The sequence below is a fragment of the Triticum urartu genome, chromosome 5A (assembly GCF_056163025.1).
Source record: "Triticum urartu cultivar PI428250 chromosome 5A, HENAU_Tu73, whole genome shotgun sequence".
NCBI classification, from domain to species: Eukaryota; Viridiplantae; Streptophyta; class Magnoliopsida; order Poales; family Poaceae; genus Triticum; species Triticum urartu.
Genome location: NC_141877.1, coordinates 321,925,912 through 321,942,789, shown reverse-complemented (window position 1 = coordinate 321,942,789; position 16,878 = coordinate 321,925,912). Strand labels below are relative to the sequence as shown.

The 16,878-nt window shown below is 43.9% G+C and overlaps 2 protein-coding genes across 3 annotated transcripts; both read left to right on the top strand.

Annotated features, from left to right (window-relative positions):
• Window positions 1-461: 461 nt before the first annotated feature.
• Window positions 462-7,129, top strand: LOC125508751 (uncharacterized). Of its 2 annotated transcripts, XM_048673537.2 has the most exons (10): window positions 462-939; window positions 2,061-2,246; window positions 2,923-3,015; window positions 3,182-3,364; window positions 3,483-3,585; window positions 3,667-3,852; window positions 4,536-5,263; window positions 5,601-6,040; window positions 6,138-6,189; window positions 6,496-7,129. In XM_048673537.2, the coding sequence occupies exons 1-9, from the start codon at window positions 718-720 to the stop codon at window positions 6,148-6,150; spliced, it is 2,154 nt and encodes a 717-aa protein (XP_048529494.1). In that variant the 5' UTR covers window positions 462-717; the 3' UTR covers window positions 6,151-6,189; window positions 6,496-7,129. The 2 variants fall into 2 exon arrangements, with proteins under 2 accessions (XP_048529494.1, XP_048529493.1); XM_048673536.2 differs by lacking the exon at window positions 6,138-6,189 and having other exon boundaries at window positions 463-939.
• Window positions 7,130-9,363: 2,234 nt separating this feature from the next.
• On the top strand, window positions 9,364-15,427 carry WNK5 (WNK family serine/threonine-protein kinase 5). The gene is made up of 4 exons (XM_048673535.2): window positions 9,364-10,052; window positions 11,820-12,819; window positions 12,918-13,247; window positions 14,712-15,427. Exons 1-4 carry the CDS (start codon window positions 9,960-9,962, stop codon window positions 15,200-15,202), a joined length of 1,914 nt encoding a protein of 637 aa, XP_048529492.1. The 5' UTR covers window positions 9,364-9,959; the 3' UTR covers window positions 15,203-15,427.
• Window positions 15,428-16,878: the final 1,451 nt, after the last annotated feature.

Below are 16,878 nucleotides of genomic sequence, written 5' to 3'. Positions count from 1 at the left end.
TTTCCCTTTTTGTACCTAGTACTTTATAAGACCCGATTTCTCCCCCTCTCTCCCCTACCTTGTAGACATTGAATCATGTAGCGTGTGTCATCGGTTCCATATGGAAAGATTCCTTCATTAATCCACCTGCCCTTGCTGTTACCGATCACCGCCCTCGCCACTCCCTTGACATTGCCCCAGCGCCACAGAATCATCAGGGACAATAACGACCTAGGGCAAGGCTTCGCGCGCAATAAAGATTTGAAAGAGCGAGACTGCGGTTCGTGCCCTTGGAAGGTTGTGTCATAAACCCTAAACTAAACCTCAACAAGGTCTTTCGATGATGCAACGAGAGCTCAAAGCACACTCGCCGAAAGAAGAGGGGGAAGAGGACATCGTGAGGGAAGATGTGTGAGGAGGCAGGGAGGGAGGAAAAAAAGGCTGACCTTTGTTTTCCTTCACATATAAAAATGATATAGAAATCCCTAATTTTGTTTTCCCTCTACCCCGGTTCTCCCTATCCCCTCCCCTCGCCGGCGGCGCGCAGATCGCGACTGCACCCTCGTCGACGATCACCTCTGTCGAACCCTAGCATCCACTTTAAGTTGCTTGTCGGGGCTGTCCTTCCCTCGCCGTCTCCAGCGGTTCTCCCTCGTCGCCCCAAGCTTCCGTTTTCTTCTCCAGCGGCGCTCGCTTCGCTCCTCCGGCGAAGTCGTGTGCAGGGGGCTTCCAGCGTCCATGGTCGGCATCGACGAGTGCTCGGTGGCGCTCGTGCCCGAGGTCGAGCATGCGCTGGCGAACCCGGACCCCTCCTCTATCTCCCCGGACGCATGGGCGCCTTTCGAGGCCGCCGCGCTCGGTGTCATGTGCCGGATCCAGCCAACCGTCGCCTCGGAGGGGCGCCGTGCGGCCGTTGTCGACTACATCCAACGCCTCGTCAAGTGTTCCGTCGGCTGCTCGGTACCAGTTACTCCATTTCCCGCATGCTCCAATTTTTACTCGATATGCTTTCCTTACTGTCCCGCTGCACAACAAACCCTACAATTCCTTTGCTTTGCGCATGACGGACATGTGCAAGGCGCGCAGGTGTGTAGTTGCGAATCTATTCGCAGCGTGACAACTTTGATTGTCATCCCTGTTATATGCCCGGGAGCCCTTTAGGAGGATTCCGTACGGTTCTGATTTATCCTTTAGGTCATGGAATTGTTGCCAGGATAACCTGTGATGCATATTGCTACTACTCATTTCATGGTTACCATGCTTCCGGTTTCGTTTTAGGTGTACTCTGGCTCCAGTGTGATCGTGCTAGCGCTGCCAATGCCATCAAAGAGATATACTTGTTGCTATATTTGGAATCCTGACATTATTTATATGTCGAGTTTTTATTGGCCATGAATGTTTCATTGCCCCTTGTCGGGCATGCACTCGAGTTCCCTCATCATATTGCTTTACTATCTATTTACGACAAGTGCAGATTGATCAATGACTTGTCAGTCTTGGGTCGGAGGATTGGGTATAAATTAACTTAGTGACCATTTTGGGCCTCCATATCTTGTTCGTGTTAGTATGATCCTTTTGGATAAATGCCCTTATCTTACTATATTTGTGCGTGCAATAAAACCATGTTTCTGCATATAGTTAATTGTATCCGAGGAAGGGTTATGTACATGTTCGTTACACAATTAGTTAGTTAGGTGTCTTGGATCATTGTTCCCTGGGATATCTGGCTAATGTAGTTAGAACTTGCTATAAATAGTCTACTTGGCGCGTAGGGATAATTGAAGTTCTGCATGGAAATCAGTGAAATGTGATGGCACTTTGCTTGGTATGCTCAATATGCTTTACGCTTCATACTATTTCACATGTTGAAATGGTAATAATACTGTCACTTCTGGAGATGGCATTAGAGAAAAACCATGAAATCACAATTTTTTGTTTGTAATTGTGTACCAAAGTTGGAAAAGAATTATTGCTTGTGCTTTTATTCCTGTACTGAGATTGATATTTTTTTAATGGTTATCTTGAATAATTCGACAGCCTATAGAAGTACAGAATTAACCCTTTTCCCTTTTTCAAACCAGGTCTTTCCATTTGGATCCGTTCCACTGAAAACATATCTTCCTGATGGAGATATTGACTTGGCTGCTTTCGGTTATACATGTTCTGATGAAAGCCTGGCAAATGAGGTACGTGCCATTCTGGAATCAGAAGAGCGGCGCAAAGATGCTGAATTTGAAATCAAAGATGTCCAGTATATAAATGCTGAGGTGCGCCTTCGAATTGCTCTCTGTTTTAGTTTTCTTTTTTGGGGTACTAATTGTCTATTCACATAGTAGCTGCCATCTTCTTATGAATGCTCATTTTGAAGTATGTTATATAAGGCTGGGTAATGACATTCCTGTGATTTAACCAAACTGTTGATATCATTCTTGTCCTACCATAAATTGGGGGAAGAACAACAGAAGTATTCATCTTTTCATATGAAACCAATGAGAATGTCATTATCTTATATATCATTCATATTGATAAAAAGGAATTGTTTACTGTGATCATGTCGTGTGGTGGGATGCTTGGCGGTGGATTGACCTGGAGCGGGTAGCTGTGGGAGATGGTCTTCTGGGTTGACTAGCCGTGATGCCAAATAGCCCCCTGATTGGGTAGCGGAACGAGGATAGAACTGGGATGAGATACTAAATTAATCTTTGCATACTTTATTCATACTATTGGCCAGAGTAGACTATATAGTCAACTTACACAACTAATCTCGTTCCTGGGCCTAACTTGCCTAACAAATGGAACCTAATTAAGAGATAATGGAGAATCATATCAGCGGTCTTATCTCATGTCATTGTTATGAACACATTTTGTTGTTGTACATGTTGCCGCATATTGTTAGTATTTTATCATCAGGATGTTTCAACTGATGTGCCTTTCTGATGTCAGGTCAAGCTAGTCAAATGCTTTGTCCAAGATATTGTTGTCGACATCTCATTTAATCAGATTGGTGGACTATATACGCTTTGTTTTCTAGAGCAGGTAATATTTCAAAGTTGCCACAAGTTACTTGGTTGCTTTCTTGAAACTGCAGATCTATCATCTATCATTCCCTTTCCCTTCCTTCTGAGGTAGGACCTGGGAAAAAAACTTCCTTGTTATCAGTCTGCTCGTTACCAGACATATTTGTAACCACCTTATTTTGTAGGTGGATCAAAGATTTGAAAAAACCCACCTTTTCAAGAGAAGTATAGTGCTTATAAAAGCCTGGTGTTATTATGAAAGCCGCATCCTTGGAGCCCACCATGGTCTAATTTCTACCTATGCCTTGGAGACATTAGTGCTATATATCTTCCATCTCTTCCATGAGTCTTTGGATGGTCCATTAGCTGTAAGTTCTGACTTAATTTTTGTGTGCCACATTTGTAAAGATTGTGTTTGTCACATTTCTAAGCTCCTTTAGGATGCACACACTCACAAGGGTGACATCACTATCTGCTCTTCCGCAGGTACTCTATAGGTTTCTGGACTATTATAGCAAGTTTGACTGGGATAATAGGGCTATAAGCTTACATGGTCCTATTTCCTTGTCTTCCCTACCTGAGCTAGTTAGTAAGTGTACACAGCCTGATCTTTGTGTATGATTGAATGTTTTGTGTTATAATTGCTAATCACATAGCTTTTCTTGCACAGCCGACTCACCAGGCATTCATGATGATTGTTTTCTTGAGCGGGAGAAGTTTCTAAGAGAATGTGCTCAAATGTTTACTGCCCCCCCTAGGAACAATGAGAGAAATACACGCCCGTTCCCTCGAAAATTTCTCAACATAGTGGATCCATTGAAGCAGAGTAACAATCTTGGGCGCAGTGTCAGCAAAGGTCTGTTTTCTGCCTCTAGATCATTTATTTTGGTGGTACAAAGGATGATTATGCTTTTAACTATGTCACAACTATAGGGAATTTAGGAAAAGCTGATGTGCTAACTTGCTTGTTGTGATGTGAAATTGTTCTTGATTTCATATTCATGTCATATTTTCATTGTTGACACTGCCACTCAAAGAAAAGTGTTGCTTGACTTCTTTGCCCCTAATTTATGTACTTGCATCACAGATAGTTTAGTTTGCATAATGACTGGCCGAAATGGGCTTCCCACGTCCAGAGTTCTATGGTTAATATGTGCCTGTCCCAATTTTCTGTTCCTTCATTGACCTTTTCCGAGCGAATTCCTCTTATAGTTCACTACTAACTGATTTACTGCAACTAGTGCTGTTTTGACTGTCTTGCTTTTCCCACTGCTTGCTGTTGCATGCAATTGGCTTCTATCGGCTAGAGGATTTCATTTTAAGGTTTGTGTACAAGGAAACTCTTTGCCATTTAATCATGCAGTTCCACTAAGCTCACTTGCAAATGTGCTGTTGAATGGCTGTCTGTTGTGTGTGTACTTGTGGTCTTGTTTTGATCAACACACGTAACTTTCTTCTTATGTGCACTAAACCGCTTCATGGACATAGTCCTTAGTTTGATTTTATTTCCTGGGCCTAACTCGACTACTGAATGCCCAGGTAACTTTTACAGAATACGCAGTGCTTTTGATCTTGGTGCCCGGAAGCTCGGAAAGATCCTTCAAGTTCCTGCCAATTCTATTGTGGATGAAGTCAATCAGTTCTTCAGGAGCACACTGAAGAGAAACCTCGGCAGGGTACGCCCAGATGTGCAAGGCACTGCAGTGAACTTGAACATTGAAAGAGACAACAAGGGTTATCCACCTTTACACAGTAATCCCTGTGAGGATCTATCTTATCAGCTCAGTAGTATCAACATTTCAGATAATCATGGGTCTCTGAAGCAGGAGGAACATAGCTCTAGCGGTGAGCACCAGGAAATGAAATCTGCTTCACATCTTGTAACTAGTTCTTTAGTTAGTGTGAGCAATGGGATGTCAACAAAGGTGTACAAAGAGGTGGATGGTGATCGGTGTGCCACCATTGACAATTTATCAGATCTCACAGGGGACTACAGAACAAATTTTAACAATCTCCTCTATTCACAGAGTTGCCATCAAGACTATCCAGTTCATCCAATTTACTATCCAATGCTTGCCCCACCACCTGTACAATATCAGAACAAACACTCACTGAATGGTCATAACAGAAAAAATGCTTATGGATATCCCAGTGCAAACAGAATGGCCCCTGGTCCTTATTCACCTAGCTACTTCTTCTTAAAGCCGTTTTATCGCACTGAGGATCCTATGCAACCTCATGGAGCAGTCACCTACTTCCCCGACCCAGTATGTTCCCTTTTTTTGTCCATTATTCTGCTTGTACAACTTGAAAATGCATTTCGAATAAACTGAATTTTGTATTAACCCAAATGCCTTTTTATTCCATGTATCATGCATGTAAATGCTTGCAAGAATAATCTACTAATGCTCCTGTGCTTGAATTAAAGTGATACTGGAGCTACCATATCTCTTGTAAATACATATTCATGAACATATCCCTCTTAGTTTTATGTTTCTGTTACAGAACAGTTTTACTTTCTCAAGGCTAGGCACTGTATTTGTGCCGTTTGTGCCGCTCTATCTTGTTTTTTATCTGAGTTGTCTGGCTTGATGGATATTGTAGAATTTGTGCATGGAGGCACCACCCACTGGACGAGGGGAAAGAAAGAATTATTTCCCTCGAAATAATTATCAAAAGCATCACCGTTATGGTAGGGTGGACATGCCTGCAGATATGACACGTTCTGAGGAATTGAGGCAACAGCCACCATTTCCGATTTATGTTCCTGTTGCAAATGATAAAGGAATTCCCTCTCCGTTGAAGATACCAACTCCATCACCCCATTCTACACAGGATAATATTCATGGAAGGGGCTTTATTCATCCACATGACAGTAAACTTGAGTTTGGGACCTTGGGGGCATTGCACATGGAAGTTAGGAGTGCTTCCCAAAATCAAGCTAACAGACCATATTCTGCTTCTGACACTAAACCTTCTTCAACCCTGAGATCGAACTCTCCTGGACAAAATCCTGGAACGGGTTATAGATCTAATGTTATGAGGTAAGTAAGATGCATCCTTTTAGTAATTAAAAGCAATAACGTCAACTGTTTCATAGAGGGACGTGTAGCTAATCCCTATTTCTTTACTATTTTACAGCAATGACTATTGAGGCACACCACAATTATTAGTTTCTTAAACAGAAATTAAGGTCAGTGTTAGGTTTTAGCTTCAGCAAAAAATATTGATACGGCCACGTGAAAACCACACTAGAACACTAATTTGTACTCCCTCCGTCCCAAAATAGCTAGTACAAAGCTGAGTCACTTATTTTGGGACGGAGGGAGTAATATGGAAACCGTCCATTTTGTTAGTGTTAACCTTGGATCACATCTGTTCAGCTTGAAAATGCATTCCTTTTCTCTGGTTTTACCACATTCACTGTGTGACTTCACTCATTTATTATGTGTTTTCAACATTTACAATTCTTAATAATCCTACACTACACAATTTGCAGGAATACTAAGCCATATCATCTCAAGGACAATGGTGATTTCCCACCACTATCCAGTTGACGCCATATATGGCTTACCACATAGCAAAGCTGTTGTTTTTTCTGATTCAACCGGAAGATACTGATATGTGGCGCACACTCGGTGCAGCCATAGCAGAGGGTTTCTCTTCTAGTCAAGCATCGTCATGTACATCCTAACTTGGTTCTCCAGTCGTCAGATTCACCTTATGCGGCGGCGACAAATGCAAGCTTGCCCTGCAGTAACTGAAGTTTCAGCCCCTACCCCTCCTGGAAAACAGGACATTTTGTGCCATGTAGAACTGTAGATACTTGGGGGCAAAAATTTATATTTCCTTTCGCTTTCTTTAAAGTTTTGGCGTTCCCCTTGAGTGGGGAACAGGATGCAAAGATGGATAGAAAAAGGAGAGAAAAAGAGATAGTTTAGACATTCCGTTTTTACCTTGTGAGCATTCGAGGATTGCCCGGGAGCTCGCTCTTGTAGTGTTAATCTGTCTGGGTCTTGACTTGCAACTGAAAGACCCCTTGCCTGAAGTAACATTAGCTGCCTAGAAATGATAGGCGTTGCATATGTGAGATTTTGGAGTTGCAGTTAATACATGGAAAGAAATTTTGCTCGTGTTGTGCCTTGCCTTGTCATTGTTGTTAATTATTTTAGATTTGTAACATCATTATGCTCTACTGTTAGCTCTGTTTCATGCTGGGAAAGGTGGTATGATGTTGAGTATGATTTGCTTGTGATTTTGCATAGAAACGAGTGTGTAGGGCAGAAATGTGTGGTGATATCATGTCGCTTTCAAGCGTAAAGTCAAAATGCAACTAGAAGAATCCGAGTCATGTTGTCTAGTGACATGTTTGGATAGGATGCAACGATATGTTCAGTCGGGTAGTTGGTCAAAAATAAAACCACTATCTTTCTCTCAATAATGTTATTTTTAATATGTATTTCCATGCGGATGACAATTATTTTTGCAGAATGATGCGATCGTACCTTGAATTCTGGCTGTTTTGAACTCCCAATTATGCCCCTTTTTATATGCTCTTTTGGTGGGTGAAGTACTTACATGTACTCCCTCCGTCCCATAATATAAAAATATTTTTGACACTAGTGTAGTGTTAAAAACGTTCTTATATTTTAGGGCAGAGGGAGTAGAATAAAGTTTGGTAGCTCAATTATTAGAGTCCATCCTTTCAAAGCTTTTTCTCTCTCTAGAGCTCAGTTTGATTGACGCAAGCAGAAGTCCCAATTTGGTTTTACTATCCTATGTAAGTAGACGAAACTTGGCTCCTCACATAACCTCTTCGATAGTTCGAATGGTCAAAAACCAAGCACCAGTGTAAGAACACAAGTTGCACCTTCTCCCAAATGCGCGAAAAATTGCATTAGGAAAAGAAACTACTCGTATGTCGAACACTCGAACGTCAAAGAGATGTTTGTGTCTAATGGAGTACACTTAATTTGCTACTACGACATAGCCAAGTTTAGGACCTGTTTGGTTTCAATAAGTCACCCGACTTATAAGTCAGGTGACTTAAAACTAGTGACTTATAAGTCACGCCTGTTTGGTTGTCACCTAACTTATAAGTCACCTTTCCACACCAATCAACATCATGTAGGTGGTGGGACCCACGCAAAAAGGGATGACTTATAAGTTTTAAGTTGGGGTGGAGCAACTTATGACTTATAAGTTGGGGTGACTTATAAGTCGGGTCTGTTTGGCAAAATAAGTCACTTTTTTCACTTTTCGACTTATAAGTTGGTGACTTATTTGGAACCAAACAGGCCCTTAGCTTATGTTATTCGTGGTAGCTTATCCTAATTAGATTATGTATAACCTAACACGTAGTCGGAAGGTGATCACCCTTAAGCATTCAGTTGAGTAGGTCGCTGTCGTAGGAGGAGTGGAGAAAGCGTCTTCAGGCCCAGGTTTGGGATGTTGTGCAAGAAAATGACTCTTTAGAATCCTGAAATAATGAGAGAGGAAAAGCAAATGGTCTAGTATTGGTCTGACAAATAGTTTATTGGTCTAAACGAATAATCCCGCAAACTCAAAGATCCTACCAGCGCAATAAAGCTAAGTTTGGTCCGGGTCAAATCGTTAATAATAGAGTTTTCCTTTGTTTACATGCCAGGGAAGAGGTTTACATGTCGTGCTAGTTCTCTCCATCCCAAAATGGAACCAAACAGGGAATATGCCAAACTTTCATACAGTAATAATTCATGTAAAAGTCAACTAAGAACCATGTAGACATATATTCCACTTTCTTCATTTCTAAATATAGGCTCTTTTAGGGATTTCAATATGGACTACACACGGGACAAAAATAAGTGAATCTATACTTTTGAATATTAGTTTTGCTAAAGCACATCTAGACGTCTGCGCAAAAAAAAAAAGAAGCACATCTAGACGTGCTTATTGCACGTATAAATCCTACATCATTGATTTTACACTAAGATTTATGCAAGCATTTTTTTTCTTTCTAGTTTAGTTGAATTATTTAGATGTGCAATAACTAGTGCTTTAGACAGATCTTTAAAATATGTATATATATATTCATATATAGTTCGTATTATAGGAACAGAGAAAGTACACAAGGAGAGGAAGACGGACACATTTTGTCCATTTGAGCCTGAATCCTCCGTTCTAAATTACTCGTCGCAGAAATGAATGTATCTAAAACTAAAATACATCTAGATATATTCATTTTGTAACGAGTAATTTGAAACGGAGGGGGTACCTACCCACACCAGATTTATCTCTACTACTACGAAGCAACGACTACAATCCCCAGCGCCCTCCAAAAGCAGAGTAACAGAAGCATATATATCCACGAGGGAATCATCCCATTCACAAGCCTCCAAACCGTTCTACGATCCTCCGCTATCCGTCTCGTCCTCATCATCACCAAAGTTCCGAATTGCATCTGTCATCTGTCCACAGATGGAGCTTTCAAGGCATGGATTCTTCAGGTTCAGATCCTTGTAGCCCCAAACAATCTTCCTTCTCTGGCAGTGTCCGGACCACAGGCCAGAAAAATTCCGCCTTTTCTTCTTCCTCCTGCCTGCCTGCCTGCCATGACGATTATTCTGGACCTGACATGACATGACATGCGTGCATGATTGATCCGGCGCGTGCGCGATCGGAGGCATCCAATTCCAGCACTCAACCTGCCACCTCCTATTACTACCGCCCCGTCCTTGTCGGCGTCAGATGAGCAGCCCGCGGTCGTGGTTGGACGACGCTGCGGCTGCGGGGGCGTCCTCCACCTCGTCGTCGTCTGCGGCGGCGTGGATCATGCTGCGGCGGATCGACGACTCGCGCCTCCTCTCTGGCGTCTTCTTCACCTATCACGACGGCAAGCTAGCCGCCAGCAGGATCACCTACTGATCCATCCACACAGCCGCAGCGAGCCTAGTACTAAGCTAGTAGAGCAGCAGTAGTCAAGCCATGTCGAGCCCGCGGCGGCCGGAGATGCCACCGGCGGCGAGGAACAACGACAATGGATACGTCGAGACCGACCCCACTGGTCGCTACGGCCGGGTAAGCTCTCCATCTCTTCTGCCTCATCGCTTCAGCTAAGTTTATCGCGCAACCTAAATCAGTCATAATAACCAATTAGCAGATTGCTTACATTCAATTTCTCAAGCTTCAAGTTCTTAGTTTTTTTTTTCTTCTTCTGTTTGTTAGGAACATGTTCTTGTGATTAGATTAGATTAGGTTCGAGTCAAACATGCTTACAACTATACCATGAACTGAATATGATTGTGGGCTTTCAAATGTTTAGCTCAATTATCAAGGATGGATTCCGTGTTGATGTGCACTTGGGAGCTACCCTAAACAAGGCCACAATTATTGTGCCTTTTTCTTTTCTTTACATGTCCATTTGGCTCTTGTTGCCTTGCTAGGGCTAGCTAGCTTAGCTGCACATCTTCTATACGTATTTGTTTACAGTCAAACTACGTGTGCTATTCAGTGGCTAACTACGTACGTACATGTCCACCAATTGGCAAACTAAGTAGTTATCAATTGGAGTATATGCAAGATTGATTGATGAATTTCAGCTACCCGTTGGCGACTACGTACAAGATGTTTACAGCCAATTTATCTTTGTGCGGTAGCAGGCCTGAAATCATTCGTATGAACTAGCCAGTTGAATACTAATATAATACCCCCGCAAAAAAGAATACTAATTAAATACTGTATATGCAAATAGAACTAGGCTTACTAGTTTTACTTACTTCCTCCGTTTTTTTTAGTCTGCATATAAGATTTGGTCAAAGTCAAATTTTATTAACTTTGACTAAGTTTATAAAAAAATATATCAAGATTCACAATATGAAATCAATATTTTTAGATGCATCATGAAATTAATTTTCATAACATATAGCTTTAGTGTTGTAGATGTTGGTATTTTTTTTCTATAAAGTTGGTCAAACTTTACTAAGTTTGACTTTGACCAAATCTCATATGCAGATTAAAAAGAAACGGAGGGAGTACTAAATCATTTGCTCACGGGATTTGTAGTATATAGTACTCTCTTCGTCCTAACTTTGTACTAAATCAACGACACTAATTTCGGGACGGGACGAGTATATCCTATTACAGGCAAACAATCATAAAAATTGTTGATTTCAAGTACATCATCAACAGATTTCTATACCGGTCATATAGTTGAACAAGGTGGACCATTAGTTTTAGAAGGTGAGAATTCCATTGTGAGTTCTCTTCCAGTTAATCCAATTATATCAGGCAAGAGTTGGTGTTTGCTGGAGATCCCTAGTTAGGTTAGGGCTAAGTTGGGTCTGGTTGCCGAGTGATGGATTGGTGGCGAGGATTGTTCCATGTGTCAATATGCCAATAATGAGATGCTTTGAAAGCTTCAACGAGATAATATGCCCTGTCAGTATCCCCCAAAGATATCCTTCACCTTTATTTCTCAGTGGATGAAGTTGTAGCGGTCACTCATGTTTGTCCTCTCAGTGCTCTCTCCACAGTTGTGTACACTAGTTGTATTGTTAGTGCACGCACTGGTTTTTCTTTTAATTCTATTTCCTTGTTAACATGAAATTGGCATAACGGAGCACTAATGGTCATATTATGTGCAACCAGCAGTGTGAATTCTAATTTGAATTGCGAATGTAATTTATACCTGAGAACACACACGGATAATATTACACCCTCCGATTCATATTACTTGCCGCACCTTTCGTACGACTTTAGTACATTTATTTTGATTTATGAGTGTTGTTCTTGGGGCTGATGGATGTGAAGCTTGATCTGTGTTGGAAATGTGATGCATGCATGCAGTTCGACGAGCTCCTGGGCAAGGGGGCGATGAAGTCGGTGTACAGGGGGTTCGACGAGGTGCGCGGCGTGGAGGTGGCGTGGAACCAGGCCAACCTCGCCGACGTCCTCCGCACCCCCGACGCGCTGCAGCGCATGTACTCCGAGGTCCACCTCCTCAGCACGCTCCGCCACGACGCCATCATCGCCTTCCACGCCTCGTGGGTCTCCGTCTCCTCCCCGTCCCCGCGCGGCGGCTGCGCCGGTGGCGCCCCACGCCGCACTTTCAACTTCATCACCGAGCTCTTCTCCTCCGGCACCCTCCGCGCGTACCGCCTCCGGTACCCGCGCGTCAGCCTCCGCGCCGTCCGCGGCTGGGCGCGCCAGATCCTCCGGGGCCTCGCCTACCTCCACGCCCACGACCCCCCCGTCATCCACCGCGACCTCAAGTGCGACAACGTGTTCGTCAACGGCCACCAGGGCACCGTCAAGATCGGCGACCTCGGCCTCGCCGCCGTGCTCCGCGGCGCCCAGGCCGCGCACAGCGTCATCGGCACGCCCGAGTTCATGGCGCCCGAGATGTACGACGAGGACTACGACGAGCTCGTCGACGTCTACTCCTTCGGCATGTGCATGCTCGAGATGCTCACCGTCGAGTACCCCTACGCCGAGTGCTCCAACCCCGCGCAGATCTACAAGAAGGTCACCTCCGGCAAGCTGCCTGACGCCTTCTACCGGGTCGACGACGCCGACGCGCGCAGGTTCATCGGCAGGTGCCTCGTCCCCGCCTCCCACCGCCCCTCCGCCCAGGAGCTCCTGCTCGACCCTTTCCTCTCCACGCAGGACACCACCATGACTCTGTCACCGCCGCCATTGCTGCCTGCCTTGCCCACCTCCGGTGACCGTAACGATAATCCGGAGGAGGCAGAGCCGGTGGCAGCAAGGACTGACATGACCATCACCGGCAAGCTCAACACCGACGACGACACCATCTTCCTCAAAGTCCAGATCGTCGACGAAGCAGGTACACGTTCAGCCGTTGCAACATTTCCCATGCAAGTACGTACGTACATGGAAGTCTTGACCTGACAAGGTGACAAGGTTAATTGTTCATGTGATCAGGCCATTCGAGGAACATCTACTTCCCGTTCGACATCGCCGGCGACACGGCGACGGAGGTGGCGAGGGAGATGGTGAAGGAGCTGGACATCACCGACCGGGACCCCTCAGAGATCGCCGCCATGATCGAGCAGGAGATCATGAGGCTGGTACCGGACTGGGTCGGCGGCGGCTGTGATGATCAGCAGGAGTACTACACGTACGCCGATAATGACGACAATGAGGAGCAGCCTCCTTTCTACTACCTCTCCTCTTCCCCGACCTCTTCAAACGGGTCTCATTGTGGCACAGGGCCGACAACATCAGGTGGCGGCCACGGTGGCTGGTTCCAAGGTGCGTAATTTTAACTCCAGTCTTTTTGACTTGTGATCATATGTCAGCATCGCAATGCTACTTTACTTGATCTGATCAGTAGTTAGAAGACTCATGGCACATGGCACATTTGGTATATTACTACATTGGTTATGTGAAACTAGTATTGTTGCATTTGTCATAGATATAGTTTTACAATATAAATCTGAAGTACAATTTTAGTTGCTACAATATATTAACATAGTTACATACTAGAAAGTACGGGTTTGTGGATTCTTTATTACCTAAATTTCTTGTATTAAGTAATCCAAGATCACACATTATGAATTCTAAATTAGATTGCACACAAGTATTAAGCACAAAGGTGAAATATTAATGCAATCTCGAGTCATGTTATATTTGTGTGTTGTGGATGATAGTTAGATGATGATACAATGGACTGAAAAATTCGTTTAGATTTAAGAAGCGATCAAGGCACACAGTGGAGAAGTTTTAAGAAATGACAACCATAATGCAAATTTGATCTTTCTATATTCTGCTTAGATCTGCTTAGAAAAAAGAGGAAGTAAGTATGATGTGACGACTCCACTAAACCTTTATTAGGGAATGCCCAACGCATAGGGCTAGCAGAAGGCGCTACGATAGAATTCCCAGCCAATCAACAATTGTGTCAAGAAATTCTGCGATTGGTGTGGCATCATCACAAAAGATGGAGTCCATCTTTAGCCTTTTTCCTTTGCATTAGGAGGTAAAATACTTAGGGGTCATGACCACAGGTTCTGGAGTTTATTAGTGCATGTATTACCTATATTAGCTGCTCGCGTTGAAAGAGAGGGCACTAACATGAAAATTTGAAGTTTTGATACATTTTTCTACTGCAAGCGTCTACATAAGGACCAAGCATTGCGCGTGCTCTTACATGCTTACATTTTTTTTTTGAAACTACATGTTACACTTTTTAGGAAGTGTGGAGTGAAACTTGTGGCAACTAATAGATACAAAAACATTCATGTAGCTTAATAATAAAGTAAAACAGTACCGATTAGGTCTGTAACGATTTTTCCGTAATCTAAAATTCATATTTTTTCAGTAACACGCTTTTACCAGGCAGATGATTAGCATGCATATCAAAGACCCTATCAGTGTCCAAGACATATTGAAAATTATGTACCTATGGGCTATGTCTATGCATCCGCGACTGTGGCCATTGCATGTGGTGTTGGCATGCATATACTCATCACGCGGTTGTCGCTGTCTACATATGCTCATTTGCTAGCATTCCATTTGACATGATAAAAAGCACATATTTTATGTCACGTCCCAGCATATGGAAATGGGATATATCATAGTCATGTCATCCTTGATGAAGACGAAAGGACAGCATAATGGAGCACATATTTCCCTATCTTTGACTAGTTGCAATTTTGTTGTCGTTTTGATGTCCTTCGTTGAGCCATGACACGTGTCCTCTTGTGGTTGGTTTAGATTACGCTGTGAGCAGCGACGACGACGAGACGAGCTCCACGCGCTCTGCGCTGCACTACTCCTCCGAAGAGGCCCAGCCCGAAGAGAAGCCTGGCGTCTCCAAGACGGGCCAGGTGAAGGCCACCAGATTCGGCCCAGGAGACGGCGGCACAGCAGGACACGACGTGTCGTCGTCGTCGCGCGCCGGCCGGCCGCGGCACCACCGCGGGAGCCCCGACGCCGGCGGCGACGAGGGGCGGCCGCGGAGGCAGCAGGGCCGCATGACGAGGAACCGGTCGATGGTGGACGTGCGGAGCCAGCTGCTGCACCGGACGCTGGTGGAGGAGCTCAACAAGCGCATGTTCTTCAACACCGTCGGCGCGGTCGAGAACATCGGCTTCCGCGGCATCCCCGGCTACGGCGGCGGGCCCTCGTCCTCGTCGGCGACGGTGTCGTCCTCGCGCGGGGGCCGGAGAAGTGGCAAGGACAAGCACCAGTTCTTCATGTTCTGAGCAGATTACTTTGCTCGATCGTTGGTATGTACTGTACGCAGTAGCATCTGCAGGTGTGTGGTGATTAATTCATGTGTCGATCGTGTGTATCCTTCGGGTATAGCCCTGCGGGTGCAACAACACAGCTGCTTACGCGAGAGTACGTATACATAACACAACACGGAACTATCCATGTATATACTTTGATTTTGTACCGGGGATTGAAACCTGAACCAATTAACGAAACTGCTACTCAGACGACAGTGCTGCCCGATCTATGCACGACGTGCTAATCCAGCCGCTGGTGCCCTTCTCAATCATGTGCATGTCCGGCTGGATTTAAGTATCGTGCATGAATCGTGTGCATTGTGTCGTGTATATAGCACTTTTTATTGGAAAAGGCAGTGCCTAGGAGGCGCTTAGGCCATCTTCAATGGTTATAAAATAGTTGTTGGTAGACTTTGCCACATAGAATTTTTGATGATGTGGCATATAATAAATGAGGAAAGAGAGGAAGGTTGTATGTACATGAACCAACATCTCTTAAACAATCTCCAATGTAGAATGAGAGAGCACCTTATTTATTATCTTCCATCTTACTGGACAAACTAGATACAACCCATTGAAGTTGTTGTATGTTAAGGTGTTGGTTGATGACATGACATACTTTACCAACAAACTAACATACAAACTATTGGAGATGCCCACTTAGGCGCTAGGCGATGGCCTAACGCGTCGCCTAGGGCATAAGCGGAAGTCTAGGCAGGGCAAGCAAAACAATTTCTACCAAAGTGAGAAAGCATGCCATATTGCACTGATATGCCAAACATGTCATATTTTAGTGGCGGTAGATTGTAGTTAACTTATTTATATGTCCTGAATTAATATACTGAGAGGCGATTTCCTATGCATGGTGGTAGCTACGCATGCATGGTGGCAGCTACAACGCCCTTTGGCATAAGTGTCTTTTTATATATATGTGGTGTCGGGTTTATTATGGCATTGGCACAAATGCATTTTTGTTGTATATAAATGACTTTTTCTTACTTCTCCTTGTCTTTTTTATTACCCCGTTGACACAAGTGCCCTTTCGTTGTGTAGAAAGGGCCTTTTCTCACTCCTCTCGGTCTTTTTGCTTGTCTTTTTGGCATAATTGTCTGTTTGCGAGTCTAGCTGGTTCAAAGTCATAATATTTTTGTTATAGAGTTATTTTCATAGTCCAAAATAATTTATCAAAATAATTAGAGGTAAAAATTGGGGCCGTGCGTAGCTACCACCATGGGTAGCAGATTATTTATGTTAATATAATACACATATAATGACCGCAGATACACCTGATAGTAAAAATTATATTACCATCTAGGACGCACCTAGGGCGCCTAAGCACCGCCTAGGCACTAGGTGAAGGCCAACCGCCTCGCTTACGCCTACCGCTTTTTCCAACCTTAATAGCACTGCTGACTAATTAAATGGATTTGATGTCGGCTGTTCCTGATCATTCAGAAGAAACACGGACACGTTTAGCGAGCAAACAGTGCTTGTTAGGGCCCTTGGACGGATGCCCGTAGGGGGCCAGTTTTTTTGCCAGCTTAAAAAAAATAAGCCATCTCCTTCCTAGCTTTCTCAATAAGCCGCCTCTCTTACTCGTTGAGACTTCTAAACTAGTTATGAGAGAACTTTTTTTTAAGATAAAGTTA